Source organism: Lytechinus variegatus, chromosome 9, assembly GCF_018143015.1.
Source record: "Lytechinus variegatus isolate NC3 chromosome 9, Lvar_3.0, whole genome shotgun sequence".
NCBI lineage: Eukaryota > Metazoa > Echinodermata > Echinoidea > Temnopleuroida > Toxopneustidae > Lytechinus > Lytechinus variegatus.
In genome coordinates this window covers 26,480,455-26,499,582 of record NC_054748.1, presented here as the reverse complement: position 1 = coordinate 26,499,582, position 19,128 = coordinate 26,480,455, and the positions used below count along the sequence as shown (strand labels likewise).

At 39.4% G+C, this 19,128-nt stretch overlaps 1 protein-coding gene across 3 annotated transcripts in view; it reads right to left on the bottom strand.

Annotated features, from left to right (window-relative positions):
• The window catches only part of LOC121421573 (proline-rich protein 36-like), a 40,798-nt gene that overhangs the window by 7,280 nt on the left and 14,390 nt on the right, over window positions 1-19,128 (bottom strand). The window contains exons 1-2 of one of the 3 annotated variants that reach the window (XM_041616322.1): window positions 15,517-15,647; window positions 10,510-10,696 (exon numbers count right to left, since the gene is read on the bottom strand). In XM_041616322.1, the coding sequence (XP_041472256.1) occupies window positions 10,510-10,696; window positions 15,517-15,537 (208 nt within the window). In that variant the 5' untranslated portion in view covers window positions 15,538-15,647. Of the gene's footprint in view, window positions 1-10,509; window positions 10,697-14,319; window positions 14,623-15,516; window positions 15,648-19,128 lie in introns of those variants that run through there. The other 2 variants (XM_041616321.1, XM_041616320.1) reach the window with 2 other exon arrangements.

Sequence of the window (19,128 nt, the reverse complement as noted above, 5' to 3'; positions counted from 1 at the left end):
TAGACCGTGATAGTGTGAATGTGACCAACGCAAATTGCAAGTTGCAAATTTCGAGCAAGCAGAGTAGAGGCGTCATGAGCCCCCCCCCCCAAAAAAAAAAAATGAGGGGGCAGACATGACGCCAGGGACAAGTTTTCTTGGAAAAGTATTGTTTTTGCAGCCACAGAAAGCTTGCATCGAGATATGGTAAAATTAATGAGAAGTTGAGTATTGCGCGGTGGGGGGGGGGCACTTCCATTCAGAGTGGATACCATCCTGCATGCACGACCATGGGGTCTCGAAAAGCACCCTAAACACGTAATTTCCATATTCTGAAAATGCACCCCTTAACAAGTATTGGCGAGTGAAACCCTACCCTTAACAAGTATTGGAAACAAAACGATACTCTTGGCAAATATTCCCTGAAATGAACCCTAAACAAGTACAGGAATATTCATTGTTACGGGTCCTTCGGTCGTCGGCTTTACTTTATTTGGTTTAGTACGACCCCACCTTCTACACCTCGCGCAAATCGGACTCTACACACGAAGTGTTGGGGCAAAAAGGACATTCTTTATAAAACATTTTAAATTTGTTTTATCATCCCCGCAAATTCGACCCTAAACACGTAATTTTCCTAGCGAAATAGATACCCTTTTTTCATTATTTTTGTGTTTTTGACACCCTTATAACGATACGTACGTAACGTGCCCTATCGTAAAAAAAGACATCCTTTTACGTGTTTTTTGGTCGCGCATGGTATCCACTTGTCAATTGCCCCCCCCCCCCCCCCGGGGCGGTGCTATATGGTCTAGAACCGCTCTACGTATCCAGAGTTGTGATTTCCAGGGCCGACCATGCATGTAAGAGTTTTTCAACAGAACTTTACAAGACACACCGTGGGACAAAGTGCAATAACGTATGTGAAAGAAGACTAAGCAAACTTAGAGAAGCAGCAATCATGGCAATGTACAACTTGTACAAGGGAATTGTTCAAGTACGTCTGCATTGAAATGTGTACATTTCCAGAGAAGAACACACTCTCATACGACCAGTCCGTGAGTTGCCGAGGTTTTATGCAGTATGGGGAGGGTGGGGGTAGCCTATAATCATGGACCTATTTGGTCCATGCTATAATCAAACCATCAACACGACCAGTGGATGGATGACTGAAAGAATGGATGAATAGGCTCATCCAATTATTGATGAATAGGATCATCCAATTGATGTATTATCCCACGAAAGAATGGTCAAAGAAAAATGGATACCAATGATGCAGTAATAGATAGGGGCACCCCATGGGAGATCAACTGTTGCTACCACTTGACAATAAACAAGTAAAAAACTGATGGAAGGATGACCTTTTATTGCAACAAATGAGAGGAGGCCTCCGGGAAAGGCCTACGCATACAGTATGTGCACGAGCAGTTCAACTGTTGAAAAAATGTGAATGAACGTGTGACGTACATGAGCAGGACAAAGACATTTATACTTGCATCATGATTGCCATAACATTTTAGACTTATTTAGCAATGGAAGTGTAACTCCCATTTCCCTTTTATAACTATAGGAAAAAAAGAATGATAACTGTTGTTTTATAGAGTGGAAATTTATTTTTCATATTGGGACAAAAGATATCCCGGCGTGTCAACATTTCGAAACTCATGCGGGAAAATGATATAATAATCATTTTTGATGATTGAAAAAGAAGTTCCAATGTTCACACTGTCACGATTTTTTTTTGGTGGCGGTGCTGAGATAATTTGACAAAGCAAAAGAAAAATATAAAAAAAATGGTTCCAATACAAATGTTGGTAATTTTCCTTCATTTATCAATTTCGACACCTACCAGAATTCCAGGGGTGCTGCCTATATGGAAAACAATACACGCCGCATCCCCTTGTAAGAGCTTGGGGTGCTTTGCACCCCCCCGTTCCAAGGGCCATATAATCGCGGAATAATTAATCGTATCAGATCAGTCGAGGCGGTCGTATTGATCGTAGAAAGTGTTGAAATGGTTAAACTATGTGGTGATGTGACTTTCGAAACAAAACAAAAATAATTTTTTTTGAAATTTTTTGGCAAGCCCATTCTGGAGAGGTTTAATTGGTATACGATTTTTCTGGTCATGGACGCTATGTTCTGATGTACTTAATTTATGGTGATGTAATGCACATATGCTGCCGATAAAAATATAATATTTTGCCTTTATGGGTGTTTTACAACTCCAGGAGGATCAATGAGGATGCAGTTATAATTCTGAAGTGAAGGCAAAGCGGCCATGGGCATGATGGGGCATGCAAGCAAACGAGTAATTATACTTCCTTGAATAGTCATACCATAATAAAGTTGGAGAGAATAATATTGAAATATAGAGAAAAATAACATTGAAAACGCGAACATAAGGAATACACGCAACCCAAGGCTAGGAATTGTATAAACATCGAAAAATGCAGAAAGATGTTAGGAACCATGCATGAACGTATAATTTCAACCAGTGGTGTAAATAATGAACGTAAAAAATATGAAGGGGCTAGATCAGCCATTCTCAATTACTTTTTTTGAAGCGCCACATTTCTTGTTGAGAATCTGTAATGCTCCACTATCCATTACCCAAACCAGCAATGTATCAGCGGAGGGGATATAGAGGCCCCTGGTGGGGGTCGAGGGGGCAGAGCCCCCAGAAATTTTGGAATATGAGGCCTTTTAAATTTCCCAGAGGGGCTCTAATTAATATCAACAGATGAAATACAAATGCCAACAAACTACACAATATTAATAGGAAAAAAATGACCAGTGACTCTTTCACAACATACCAATGATACCACTAGTTCAGACTGTTCTGCACCAGATCTATATTGGCTGAAGCAAGTGGCGTAATGAGTAAAAAAAATGAAGGGCTAGATATGGCAGCTGAAGCAAGAATAGTGAACTTTAGGTACAAAAATCTATATTTTGACATAATATTAAGACATAATACAATATTCCACTCTTTCCCTTTCTCCTTTTTTCTTGGCCAAGAAACACTTGGGGGCCCCAATCCCAACCTCCATCTGTATGCCAGTGGCTGAAGTTACGTTCCCTGATCTTTTTGCAAGGGCTGAAAATTAGGCGTTGCACTGCACTAACGCCCCAAACTACCCCTGTCTCTATAACTCACGCGCAGTATCATTCATTCAGTTCGTGTTAAGCAAGAGTGCATGCATGCAGGCAGTGCATCTGAGTATATATATGTATTTCACTTTTACAACTTCGGATTTTAATCGGCTCTGGAAACAAAGTTTCTGCTTGTTATGTCCCAAATTCATAATCTTTTATGATCAGGATGTTCTTTGAATATCATATTATTTGATGTTTAACTCTTAACCAAAACGTATACTCTGGAAATGAAAAATTTGAAATAGAAATCCTACCAACGGGGTTTTCGAATCACTTGTGTAGCACATAAACTCAATACAGCATAGAACAAATAAAAAGGAGAACAACATCGATCTTCATAGTGGTTATCGAGTGCTAAATTGGATAAAATTTGAGGAAATCAGTTAGCAATTAAGTGTCAATTAAACAGTTTTGGTTTTCTCTTTTTTTTAAACATGATTACCAAATCCTTATTTCCAGGTTACTGGTAGATACATTTTTTCTCCCAAATTTTTCCTTATTTTTTAAAATTTTTTTTATACCGGCTCCCAAGCGCCACTCCGCAAGGCTCCGTGCGCCACAAGTGGCGCGCGCGCCACCATTTGAGAATCCCTGGGCTAGATATACGTATCGGGCACAAATCATTTTTTTTATCGGTGATAGATTTTGACATAATATTCAGATAATAGTTCCCAATTCTCGCTTTCTTTTTGTCTTGGCCGTGACAAATTTGGGAATCCATATAGCCCCAATCCTTCCCCATTATGTTGAACGTCACTGATTTCAACTGAATATCGTCAAACATTATATTGATTGATTGATTGATTTTTTGGCAAGTCACCATAAAAACAACAGGCTTACACAGGATGACCCACAAAAGCTCGAAAGCTTATTCCCAATGGGAATTGTAGGATTTAACTTGTAAATAAATATTACCTTGGAAATAAGCTTTACCTTGTAAATAAATATTTACGAGGTATACTTAGTCAAGCTGACAGACGATGCAGCGTGTGAATACAGCATGAATTTCATTACATGATAATAATAAAATGATACTTACGTAATGTCATGGGTGGTGAAAAGAGGATGGGACGTTTGTAATTCGCTACGCAGGTTTTTGATAGTAATGTGGTTATATAAATAGAGGGTTGAAAATAAAATAATGAGAAAGACTGAAACGATCTAATCAAACTATAAATTCCATGAAAGAGAAGCGATTCAAACAGAGTATTATAATATTGCGTTCATATTCCCTTTTGACATGTTTGATCGTTCTTTCTTCCTTTCTTATCTCCTCCATGTGATCCCCCTTCCCTTTCTTGGGGCGGCGGATGATGGGGGGGGGGGGGGGGGGTGTATTGGATATGAGGAAGAATGCAGTTAGGTGTTATGGCACACTCGGACAAGTTCAATTCAGTGGCCTAGTAGCTCCATTGGTAAATTGCCAATTCGTCGTCTTCCAAGTGCCAACTCGTCCACTCACCACATGGTCTAATTTCATTTAGTCTATAGCCATTCCGTCCATCAATATTTCTTCGAACAACTATTTGGTCCAGTATCCAATTCATTTTCATTCATTTTGCACAATAGCACGTTGTCCAATTAGACCAAATGGTATGTGGACTAAATGGCTATTGGACCAACTGGTTGCTAGACGATAATGGATGGACTAATGATAGACTAAATGATAGTAGGCGAGTTGGCAATTTGACGATTTGGCATCAGACGAAATGGAAACCATGCACTTATATAGTGTCACGCCGGTATAGATAAAGAGCTAGGTACAATGTTGGAAACGATGCCCAACAGACATGCGCGTATCCAGGATTTTGCACTACGAGGGGGGGGGGGCGACTATTTTTGCGCCCCTGTGAACTTTTCGGGAAATGACACCCCGATCCGCCCAGCCAGGCATCTGTTTTCCGATCAAACATTCTACATTTTTTTGCAACCGTGAGCATAATATGTATATGAATTATTTAAACAATTATTATTGATGCGAGAGCGAAACGTGAGCTGACATTTTTTTTATTCTGACCTCAAATTTGGAAAAAAATCTATGAGCACTTGGCTTTTGGTAATCAAGAACAAAATGGGTACCTATCAACATTTTATGTGATCACGAAGTGCGAGCTGACAATTTTTGAATTTCTAATCCAACACTGGATATCATAAGCACTTTTTATAACCATGAACAGGATGGGTATAGAGTATTTATCTAAATAATTAAATTAATGCGAGCGCTAAGCGCGAGTTCAAATTTTTTGATATTCTGACCTAAAATTTGCACATTATAAGTACTATTAGTAATCATGAACAGGATGTGTATCTAACCAATCATTTAAAGCGAGGCGCGAGCTTAAAATTTTTGATATTCCGACCCAAAACTGGACATTCTAAGCATATTTTGTAACCATGGAAACGATGGGTATCTATTTAAAAATTGTGAGAGTGCGATCGCGAGCTTAAAAGTGATTGATATTTTGACCTAAAATTTGGACATTCTAAGCACTTTTGGTAATCATGAACAGGATTGTCATCTAACTAAACAACATTGATGCGACCGCAAAGAGCGAGATGAAAATTTTTCATATTCTTACCTGACATTTGGACATTTGAGTGGCATTTTCGATTATCATGAACAGGATGAGCAGTAACAAAACAATTTATGCGAGCGCGAAGCACGAGCTCATTTGAAAATATATTAATTTCGATACAAAGACAGACATTATAAGCACTTATCTGCATGACCATGAACAGGATCGCCACCTTACTAAACAATGCAATCGCGAAGAGAAGGATGATTTTTTTTATATTCTGATCTAAAATTAGGACTTTCTAGGCACTTTTGGTAATCATGAACAGGATTGGTAATTGATGTGAGCAAACATGAGTTTGGCACCCCCACCCCTCCCTAGGTTAATTGAACCTGAATTTGGCGCACCGGGACAAAACTCAAATTGGCGCTTGGTGAACATCCATTCGGCACCCCCTAGGTTGAACATCAATTCGGCGCCCCTATGTCAAACATCAACTCGGCAACCCGAGGAAAAACATTGATTCGGCTCCCCAGCCCTAAGTTGAACATTTTTTCGGCGCCTCATACGGCGCCCCGAAGTAAAACATCAATTCGCCCCCTCCCCCTAGATTTAAGAGCAATTTGGCACCCCCTAGGTCGAACATCGATTCGGCGCCCTAAGCAAAACATAATTTCAGCACCCCCTAGGGTGAAAAAAAAATTGGCGCACCTCCCTCCCCCCATGTCAAACAGCAATTTTGCAACCCTACGAAAAAAATATCGATTCGGTGCCCCTATGTCGAACTTCGATTCGGCGCCCTCCTATGTCGAACATCTATACGTCTCCCCTTTCTATGTTGAACCTAGGTCGATTATCAATTTGGCCCCTCCCCATTCCCCTCCCTAGGTCGAACATCAATTCGGCGCTTACCTTTCCCTCTCCTTTTTCCCCCTCCTCTCTTTCTTGTCCCCTTTCTCTTTTTCTTCATTCCCCCTTTTCCTCCCTATTTCTTTCCCTTCCTTTTCTCCCTATTTTGGCGCCCCTTTTGCCTACCTGGGAGGGGGGGGGGGGGCGGGCGAAAATTTGTGATATTTTAATCTGAAAACTGGATATTTCTAAGCAGTTTGAAACCAAAAACATAATGTGTACCTTTGATGCGAGCTGAAAATTTGTGACATTCCAACCTGAATATTGAACATTGTAAGCACAATATGTAACCAAAACAGAATGAGTGCCTTACTCAATAATAAATGATGCGAGCGCGAAGCGCGAGCCAAAAATTTTGTGATTTCCATCCTAAAATGTATTGTTTGACTTCAAAAAAGGTATTTTATTTTGAAAAGGGACATACATCACTTTGAAAGAAGGGCACTTTCCATAAAAAAAAGCATTTTCCTACTAGGATTTCCTTGGGGGGAGCAGGGGCACTTGCCCCCCCCAGAAAATCCCAGTAGGAAAAAAAATATCTAACCCCGGTTTCGCCGCACTGGTTGTAATATAACATAGGGTTACAAATTTTATCTAAGTTCAAACTGGTTCAAATTTTTTACAATTTCTTTCCCTCACATGTTTGCGTGTCCGTTGACATGCGCAGCGCTGAGAAGTCATGCCAAAACGAGATTTTGCATGAAGCACATTCGCTGAACCATCATCGGAACTTCGGAATCACACAGAAATGGAAGACCCTTCCCCATATAGTTCCAACTTGCTGTATGTCCTCGAATATGTATTTACAGTATATATGTCTCCATGATAAGTACGTAATTTTATTCTCCAAGCCCAGAGGACCATGGAGGAGTGGGGTGGAGGGAGAGGCACCCAGGAGACGTCATCATCAATTTCAATGACCCCCGCAATGACCCAAAGGGGGATAAAGTCACACATGATACTTCTTCATTATATACTACCATTACAAGTTCAAAAGAAAATTACAAAGAGAAACTTACAAAGATAAACACCAATTGTACGCCCCCCACCCCCATATTGACGGCGCGACGTAGGGGAAAAGAAAGGGAAACAAGTAATAGAAACGAAAGCAGAAGGGGGGGGGGCAAATATACAGTATAAGAGGAGGAAGAATGAATAAAATAAGGTGAGGGGAATTCAGACTTGGGAAGGGGGAATCATATGTCACTATAATAAAAACAATTTAGCTCGCGCTTTGTGTTCGCATTGCCTGTTCGATGGAATATATATTTATCTATACCAATTCATTTATTAATTCATTCATTCAGTCATAGTTAAACAGGTTCAAAAGATCAGAGTTTTTAGTAATTAATTACTTTTTTTCATCTTAATTGGTCCTTGTATGTAAAAACATATAACAGTTACAATAACAAGGTACAATTCATATCAAAACAGTAGAAAACACAGAAATATTGTTGAAGGCCTAACAGTAAAACGAACATGGGAACTAAATAGGCATTTACTACATGTAATTCACATGCCACGCTAAAGCCGGGGTAATAATATTAGCAAGGCCCGCTGGGGAACACGAAACTGAAGTGGCTTCGCGATGCACTATGTAGGCCACACCGTTATGAATATTTTGTTTTATTATTTCTATATATTCAGAGGCAGATCTAGGATTTTCCAAGGGGGCACATTTTTCCTAGGACAAATTTGACAAGCGAAAATATGGTCCTTTTAAAAGGGGGCACACGTGTTATAACGGTATTTTTTACATTAAAAATATTGATTGTGCCTCTAAAGGGGGGGGGGGGCACAGCCGGTCCCTGCTGGATCCTTCAGTGTGCATCTTGTTAATGATCATAATGATATTTCTCTGATCAATTTTCAGGACACAACACACGATTTCCGAAAATAATACCTCACGCTTGCATTTTTTGTAGGGCTATAGTACTGTTACGACTATAGATACCAACAAAAATTAGCTTTGAGCTGCCGATCGATCGGGGAAAATGTGGATGAAAGTATTGTTCACCCCCGGCCCCCCTATAATGAAAGCTGGATCCGCCCCAGAATATTGTTTAAAAAATGGGGAAAACACTAGGCCACGCTGTATTTGTCCTTTTTTATTGATAAATACATTGAGGCAGTATATTGACAAATAATTAGTGGAATAGATCTTATAGGCCTAGTATAGTACGCAGAAAGCAAAATGAAGAAAATGGCGGCCAAGCTAGTTCAATACAAAGTGATTTTCCTTTCCTTTAAAAAATGTACTATATCTTATTTTTATCACAACACGTGATAATGATGAACAAATCAAAATACAGAACCTGAAGAAATTGATAACAATTCAGTGAATCGGAAACGAAACAAAAATAGGGGGAAAATATGAAAAAATAATAGCCCTTTCATAAGCAACCATAATTCTCCCTCCCTCCAGAAAATACAGATAAACGAAGCAAAGATGAAAGCAAGGAAAGGGAAGGAAAGCCGTCTTTCGGCACTCTGCCAGATATCCAGATGTCAATCTCCGCGATTTGAAAAACAAACGTGCATAACATCCCAATATTCATGATGGTCATTTGAAGAAGTTCCTTGGAATTGGTTGTTTCCAAGTAATTTGTATGTGCATTCGAGGGACTCATGGACTGCACGATTGTACATGCTTCTACGGAAAATGAATGAAAAAGTCGCATAAGTAAAGACCGCCGTTCAATCGGTGTATACCGTCTGTACATAGCCGGTATACAACTATACACACAGATCGGCACGTGAGACTCGAGCGAAGGCGATAGATATGAATATTCATGAGGAGGTATTGATGTCATTTGGTCTCGAGGTGGCGCTCTTTATTTTTTATGTCAATTCTAATATATGAATCAAATGAAAGCTCACTCGGCAAAACTTCTCTTCTTTATATATTTTTTAAGAACAAAAACAGTTCTTTCTGACCAATGCAATACATTGTATGGACTCAGAACTTGTTTATGAATATTACGAAAAGCGGAGAGTGAAATATAAAAAAAAGTTTTGAAATAAACAAATGTCACATTATACCTTTAAGTTAAACTCAAGTTTAAAGTTGAGGTTTAAGTATTGGAAGCCAAAATTATCAAATTTGTTATTAAGTTGTGTTTCTTATGTTTACTGTGCTCTTTCCTGATTCATCAATGGTGAAGCCAATAATCCTTTTATACTTCCTAGACAATTATGAATGATTTGAGAGCCAAATGAGCTGAAGTATGATGTCTCTACTGTTCAGTGATTTATGTAACAATTGGCTCGCCATACTTAAACCACAACTTTAAACCTGAGTTTAAGTTAAACCCGACTTCAGAATACGGGCCAATGAAAGTAAAGGCATAGATGACGTCCGTGATATAACAATTAGAATATCGCTGTACTTGTTAAGGGGGGGGGTCAATTCAGAGAATACCTGTCAAGGTTACCGTTTTGTTTCCATGACTTCCTAAGGGGAGCATTTTCAGAACATGGAAAAAACTGGTTTATGGTACTTTTCGAAACCCCATGGTCACCATGGTAATCACTAGTCAATGGAAGTGCCAACCACCCCCCCCCCCTCGGGGAGCAAATGCAACGCTGGCTTCGGAAAATACATGTAAGCAATGTCATTTAGTCCCTTTCGTTTTATATTGCAGGGGTTATTCAATGATAATTAAGAAGCTTATGATGGTAGTTTCCACCGGCTTATTTTCCCTAAGCCAATCAGATGCGAGGACTTCCAGTAGCTTATAACATCTGTCAGTGAAACCGATGACAAAGGTCTTAACGGATCGCTTCTAAATGCTCTGTAACAGGAATGCTTGCCATCAATCACTAAATCTGAATGACCAATCAAGATCATCGTTGCATGTGCAATTTGTGCAGAACAGCGTCGAAGAACCAATCAGAGGGATTGTTTCACATTAGCCTTGCAATTCATCGTAAGCTTCATTCTCACCTGGCGGTATGTTTGAAAGATTGAGGCGAGGGGAAGACGGGGATTTCGACGACTTCGGCGGTGATTTCGAAGGCGACATCAAGGATGACCTCGGTGGTGTCCTGGCATCATCGGTGTCATTGCTACTAGGTGATAAGTGATTTCTTGTGACACCATCTCCATCTTTGACATTCATCCATTTTTCCATCTGTAGCAGAAAATATATATATACCAATTAGGATTGAACATTTATGAACATTTTGAGAGCAAAATGGAATGATACTGACTTTTTCAATTCTTAAAAAAATATTGCAGGGTATTTTGACTATTAAACAGGGACAAGGAAAACATGATAATTATGTTTGGAGACTAATGTGGTTGTATGCGTTGCAGGCGCTGGGGGCTACAGATTCGTGGTAAAGGGGAAAATCGTAGAGCACGCACTACACAGGGTCATTACAAAAAAGCATAAAACAGACCATTTATTACTCTGCAATTTGTAGCAATTATTTCGTCAAATCATTGAAGTCATTACGTCAGCCATGATAACTTACTCAGGCATGTTTTTTATGTTTATGTTGTTTTATCAGAATAAGAAGTAACTGATCGGGGAAAATATACATGATATAGGTGAAGATAATTTTGGGCCCCGTCCCCTATTGACGAAAGTCGGATCCGCCCTTGTGACACATACACACGCATCGGAAAATGATGCCCCCCTAAAAAAGCAAGGACCTCCCAGTGCCCCCAGGAAAAAAACCTAGCGACGCCACTGACGGTTTCACATGTTTTAAAATAAATGCAGATCTTTTTATAGTTATCAATAATTTGCAGTGTAAATGACAAGGACAAATACAAACAATCACTATATATCTCATAAAACAAAATCATTGAAGTCATTCTAGCAGCCATGACAATTCATCCAGGTGTAAAAAATCTTGACACTATCATGGTCATGCCCATTGGTGAATATGACAGACCGCTGATTTATATTGCTTTAGTTGGCAATGTCAAGGTCAAACTATATTGTCTCGTTCTATTATCTTCACGTCAACATACACACACAAAGTGGTTTGGCACGCCTTTTGTCCACACTAAATAATGTTGACGGACCGTATTTCTTTCGTTTTTTTTTCTGTCTAGCCGGATCTAACCCGGGTGTTTTTTTTTTCAGCATAACAGTAAGTAAGTAAGCAATCCCTCTTTGCTTCGGTTTTAAGTTTTATTTTAGAAGGATAAGAAGACAAAGTCATCACTGCAACATATTCAAACGCTGTGGAAAAAAAATCTCACAACCAGCATCATTCCCCTTTCACTTTCTCTCCACAATTCGCCACGCCCCTCCCTCGCCATTAACTTCGAAACGCCCTTTCACTCAAAGCATGGAGTGCTCAAAGCGAAGAGGCACTATCTTTTACAGTGTATATTGAGTGTAAAAAAAAACTAGCGCACGCTTTCGAAATTTCTTCTTTTCAATTAACGACTTTATATTTCTCAAGGTTTTCCTAAAATATGAGGCATTATCTATTGAATGTAATAAAAAATAAAAACATTATAGTGATAGGATAAATAATTTTGAATGGCGCATATATTCTTTTTTTATGAGAGCGCCATTAAAAACCAACCAGCAAAAACAACAACATCTCCATATCCTTGCCGCGCCCATCACTCTCTCCATGCATATCCCGACACGCCAATTTTCTCCATATATTCCCCATCCATCTTCCCTCTCACACAAACATCATAATAGACCTGGGGCCCGTTGCAGAAAGAGTTGCGTTTAAACGCAAGTCAAAAAATCAAACGCAAGTCCCAAATGCGCACTGTTGATTGGTTGAAAATCTACTTGCACGTGGTTTTTAGAGTTGCGATTGATTGCAACTCTTTCTGCAACAGGCCCCTGTACAAGGACATATCACAGGCATGTTAGATAAAATAAATCTATTAAAAACAACAAAAATTATTACAAATTTGTAATAGTTTTGTTGTTTTCAAAATTAAATATTTCATGGCGAGGAGACTCACAAAATATAACAAATACGTTAATACCCTTATAAAGCTGATTCAGCATCGATCAGCATGTACCCCCATTACTGCCTACCCCTGCCGAGTCAAAACTGATCCCTGGCCCGCTCCTTTGAACTTGAAGACTTTTTTTGGGGGGGGGGGTGCTTGTCAGTTTTTTATTCTGGTACGAAATCCTTTATTTGTGGTTTAAGACCCTTTTTTTTGCTTGTCAAATTTTGTCTGGTACAAAATCCTTCATTTCTGGTTGAAGACCCTTTTTTTGCATGTCAATTTTTTTGGCAGACGAATAAGCCCTCCTCCCGTGGAAAATCCTAGGTACGCCACTGTGTACCCCCTATTTCTTAGTTACGATAGGAGTTGTCGGAGTACATACTTATACTAAGTAATTACTAATGAGGAATAAAAATACTAGAAGCTCGTTAACATCGTTGAAGTTGAGAAACTCTAGACGATTTTTCCCCCCTGATTCTGTTTGGGATCTCCGATTACCACTTCAATCGCATCCCTGTCACGCAAGGCAAATAACTATTGCCTTACTATTATCACAATAAACATTGGTTAGGCATATACTCTGCAATATGACTTTCCTATTTGGGCTCTGTGACATGCCGGAGTGGTCCATTTAAGGGGCTAGCCGGCCCCCCCCCCCCAAAAAAAAGGGCAGAATTATAATTTCACATCCAGAATCCATCGAAGGTCTGAAAGATAAGCTTATTAATTTCAACAATGATCTGATTACTCGATTAGCTTTGGCCACTTGCCCGGTTTCTTAGAGTAAAACTGTCGGTATCCCCAAACACTTAGCCCCTAAAAACGTGCAAAATGCATGGCTTATAACACAAATGGCCTTACACGTATGCAGAAAATATAGACCTAGAGTCGGAAGACAGAAACACTAAACGGACATGGGAGTTTCATTCACGGATGTGTCGCCTATAACGTCTCACTCCACTAAATCCGGATCATGAATCACGTTGATATTTGACTTTATTCATGTTATATAGTTCATATGATATCTGAGCTATAGGACAGGCGGATATCGTGTTGCTTATATCTATCAGGAATGATCTAGTGAAAACCCGGGTGGGACAGACCGCATGGTAGTGGTACATAGATCGTATTCTGAATATCTGATTGTGTCGTCCGAACGCAGATGCTACTATTAGGCACCGTATTTTGGTACAAAAATCGTAAACTGATGGTTTCGTCAAGACGCAACTGAAAAGGAACCGTAAAAATAGCGGTACAGAAATAGTATATCAATTTTAAATGATGGTGTCGTCCGAAAGCAGAGGCACCATAGAATATAAGCGACAGCGGTCGTATCAGGAGACGATTTCGACTGAAAACAGATGAGAGGGATCGCAACAATAGTGGTACAAAGATCGTACTCTGATAACGTTAAAATGCATATGCGAGGGAACACAACATAGTGATACAGAGATTTTATTCCGACAGCATCACCCGAACGTAGATTTAAGACATTGCAGAATAGTGGCACAAAGATCGTAGACCGAGACGTTTTTGTCGGAACATAAATGCGATCAACCGTAAAGAGATCGTATCAGGAAGCTTTCTCGTTTGAACACCGATGCGAGGTACATGTAGCAGGCGCCCGCAGAAGATTGGCGAAGAAATTGAACAAGTAGATGGTTTCGTCTGATCATAGACGCGGGAGAACTCAGATTATTCGCACAGCGATCGTATCAAGAGACGTTCTTTTCTGAACGCTGCTGGGTATGAGAGACCGCAGGATAGTGGCAAAGAGATCGTATCAGAAGACGTTCTGGTCTGGGCGCTTACCTTGACGACGTAGATCAACCAAATATAGTGGTAACGGCACGTCGGTGTGATAGGAAGCCGATTTCTGTCAACCAATAGCTCAGGCAAATGTTTTCCCAAATGAATAGGCATCGGTTAAAAACTGACAATTCGTGTTCCTCGATATCATTTCAAAGAATCCAAAATAAAAGGAAAACGACATGTAGATGTGCTAATAAGGTAGTGGGCAAAATAGTTTGTAAGCATAGCCGTTACATCCTTCTTGGTACTCTGTAACTCAAACTTCATAGTTCGTATAGTCTACAAAATACAGACTTTGTAGCCTGTAGGCTAAACGTTAACCGGATCCATGGACCTACTAGTGGGAACCAAGAGTTCAGTGACAAATCCGGATGCTATTCTACAAGACTGGGTAGTTCAAGGTTCAACGCAAAGTAAAGTAGCCTGGATAATGGATAAGACAGGAATGATGAATGCAAACAACCAGTTAAATATCTCTTTTAAAAAAGTTCTTCACATGCACATCTAGAAGTTCTCGTACACAGGACAAGTCCACAATATACAGGGATACAGGGGCCATAGAACGGTTATGGAATTGTGTGCGCGAGGGTGTGTATGTGTTTGAGAATGCATGTGTGGGAGGGGTATACAAGAATTAACAACCTGGGGCAGTATTTAGTATTGATTTCGAAATCAACAATGATTAGGGCTAGTGTAGTAGGTTTCATGGTACACCATGTATCTTTCTTGGGCAAATGTTGGTCCTGAAAAGGACCAACCCAAGATACATGGTGTACCGTGAAACCTACTACACTATTCTTCTTCGCCATGGAAACCTTCAGAAGTTAAATGATTAGGGCTATTTTCTCCCAACCAATAACAAGTGCTGGTGCAAATAAAAAAAACGTGTCCCAAGAGATTGTGACAAACCCAGGGATATGCAGGAGAAGGGAAAAAAAATAACACACCACGTTACAATTTAGTGTAAAACTGGACTGTGAATGAAGACTAGGCAAATCGTGATTGACTTGCGCAGGAAGAGACATGACCTCAAAGAGTAAATTCTGCTCCCAGCGGGCACGGTCACGAACCCGGATGTGGCTCTTGCCTAATCTTTCAAACTGTAAAAACAAAACAACAACATCCTTTGATGTTTCCACTTCCAACTGACAGAGCCAAACACACGCACACACGCGCAAAAACACATAAATCACTTACATTTCTCCCTTCTCCTGACATATCCCACCCCACCACGTCTTGTTCGACACGTCATGGGCCCACATCAACTGCACAATGCTGTGCTGCAGTCACATCACACGAAACCAGTCCATATCGACCGGTGGTCCCATGCCATTCGATATATCGCTTTGTAGTTCTGAGGTCGGGTTCATTAAAGGGGAATAAAACCTTGGAACAAGTACAATGAAGTAGGCTTGTGTCAAAACAGAAAAATCAAAGAATAAGAACAAAGAAAGTTTGAGAAAAATCGGACAAATAATGAGAAAGTTATGAGCATTTGAATCTTGCAATCATTAATGCCATGGAGATCCTCCCGTTGGCAATGCTACAAGGAGGTGCGATGTCACATGTGAACAACTTTCCCTTTGATCTGTTTCGTTTATTTTTCTGTTTTCACACAAGCTATCTTGTTCCAAATGTTTCATTCTCCTTCAATGTGACAGTTGCTTGAAAATTTCTGGTCAAATCAGCAGCGTAATAGGCCAAAAGAATGAGGGGGCAAAGCATGGCCTACATGGGAATATTTGTTTAAAAGGTTGCAAGATTTTTGAGCTTTTTTGATACAAAACCCTTATTTTGTGATAGATTTTAACAAAATATACAGAAGATCGTACAACATCCACTTTCCTTTATTTTTCCTTTTTTGATCCCCATTTTCCTTAAGGGGGGGGGGTGCAAAGCACTAATGGCTTCATGATTTATCAACTATTTATTTATCAACACCACTAGTTTTTATAGGTCTACACAACATGCTTATAAAACATGGGTTCGGCACTGGACCCCCAAAGGTTCCACAACCAAGACAAAACAAAGACAAGAAAGTATGGCAATGGACAATGATGAACATGATAATTATGAAAACAATGTCAAAATCTATCACAAAATTAGATTTCCTTTTCAAAAGATAAAATTTCTCGCATGCTCGCTTCGCTCGCGCCTTTTTTTAACATAGAATTTTTTGTCTTATACGCCATGTTCTACACCTTGACAAGACTGTTGACAGTCACGGTAAATTGCAAATTCATCTACTGCCAACTCATCAACTCACCAAATGGTCTACTTTTATTCATTCTAATACCATTCCGTCCATCACCATTTCGTCTAACAACCATTTGGTCTAATCACCATTTCGTCTATGACTATTTGCCTCATAACCAGTTGAGTTGGTCTAATATCAATTTCATATGGCAAAATGAACACTTAGTCCAATTAGACCAAATGGTATATGGACTAAATGGCTATTGGACCAACTGGTTATTAGACGAAATGGCGATTGGACGAAATGGCAATTAGACCATGTGGATAGTGGACAAACTGGTGGTAGACCAAACGATAGTAGACGAGTTGGCAATTGGACGAATTGGCATTAGACCAATTGGTAATAAACCTGCAGTCGCTGGGGAGGCTTATGAAGTATTATGCTTAAAGCTGCACTTCATAATAGTAGATTATGACGGTAAGTAAATAACTTTAATAGCCAATTATAGTCATTGCCATGGTAACAACTTTCAAGAGCCAATCAAAATCAAGGATTCATTCATTGGAAGTCACCATTTTGATGGGAAATTTGCAAGTAATTTTCACGCAACGTGTATTGACAGTTACACGATTCAAATTGCCATCTCCTTCCGATTTATTCTGATATCTATGCCGTGTTATCACAATTCAAGCAATTATCCCGTAAAAATAGGCATATCAATTACAATGAATAAACATAGGAATTGAGTACGTATCAAATTGTAGTGTATGAAGTACAATCAATTAATTGTATTTGAATCACTAACAAAACAATGATGCATACAGCGGGGAATTACGGTCCACTTTGCATATTTCCGGCAATACAACTTTACAATGTACTGTACACTTCCGTTCGGTATTTCCTTATTGTAATAATGTAAAATGACTCATCACTATATTATAGTTAAAATCTACGAAAATACTATATATTTTCACGAACATTTTGCCGTGACTTCCTTAATTCTCACTACATTAGTGAGCATTGATTGACTAATATTGACTTCGCATCAGTCAGCCCCCGCATTTAACACAGGATTTTATACATTTATGAGGTGTGGAGTGCAAGTGAAATGAACTCTGTGGATGGTTGGCGTGTTTCCACAATATGAGTCATTTCAAGAAATTTCAGGATATAATTGTTGTCAGGAAGAGTTTGGTTTTTATCATGATGGATATCTACTTCCAGTGCGACATTATGTGAAGTGGTGCACCACCACTGCCACTATCATCATCCCCACCACCGTCATCATCTCTCGTAGCATCATCATCATCATCATCATCATTATCATCATCATCATCATCATCATTATCATCATCACGAACATAACCATAGTTTAGATTATCGTCATCAGACTCATTTATCTCATTTATTTATTTATTATCAATTCGGCAATTACAATATACAATTAAATTTGGAGTTAAAATAGATTACGAGCATCTGTGCGAGTACATTCACTGTATTTTGAATAAGGTACCAGAAAATTGAATAAATAATGTTTGAGAACTGGCAGAATATGTAAACACAATAAACAAATTTGGGACGTAACAAAATAAAATGAAAATAAACAGTAATCATATTGAGACATTTAAAACTCAGATAACATATATCATCAGAGGTAATCTACTCTGTAAATGCAAAAAGAGCCAAACTCATCATCATAATCATTATTCATTTATCATCATCATCATCACTGATCATTATCACATCCGCCATCACCATCATTCACCATCATCGTCATCATCAACAACAACCATACCGTCATCTACATCGCCCTTGACATCACCATGATCATCATCATCATCATGACCATCACTACATGACACACCCTTATCATCGTCATCATCATAACCATAATCATCATCATCATCATAATCATCATCATCACCATGGCCATCACTACAATCATGTCACTGTATCGTCGTCTTTAAAATCATCGTCATCAACTACGACAACCATTCACGCCATCAACATCACCAGTCACCATTCAAGATGATCATCATGACTATCACATCACCAACATCGTAGTACCGTCGTCGTCATCATCATGATCTGCAACAACTTTTAACCAACATCATCCACATCAACAGAAAATTAGCGTACCTTCACTCTCAACTTCAAGTACCATCATCTTCATCATGAACATTACCACTATCACCTCTCCCATCAGGGCCGGAGACAGGATAGATGGATTTTGATAGAGGAGTCGAGGGCAAAGCGACCTAAACAGTGACGTCATATTTTCTCCAATGAATTGCAGGGGTATCGTATATTTATAAGACCCGCACTTTTTGTACTCTTTTTCTTCTTCTTTCTTTCTTTCTTTTTTCTTTATCTTCCTTTTCTTCATTTCCCCTTCCTTTTTTTCTCTTTACTATAGGCCTACTTCAAAAATCATAAGGGATGCTGCCCCTTGCGCCCTGCCAACTACCAGCGACCGCGGAATGGGTTCGAAAGGGGAGGGGCTGACCATACCAAATAATCAATATCTTCATTTTTACATTTTTGTACGCGTTTATAGGAAGAAAAAAAACGATTTTGAGGCTGAATTATCACCCCCCGGTTCCGCACCCCCT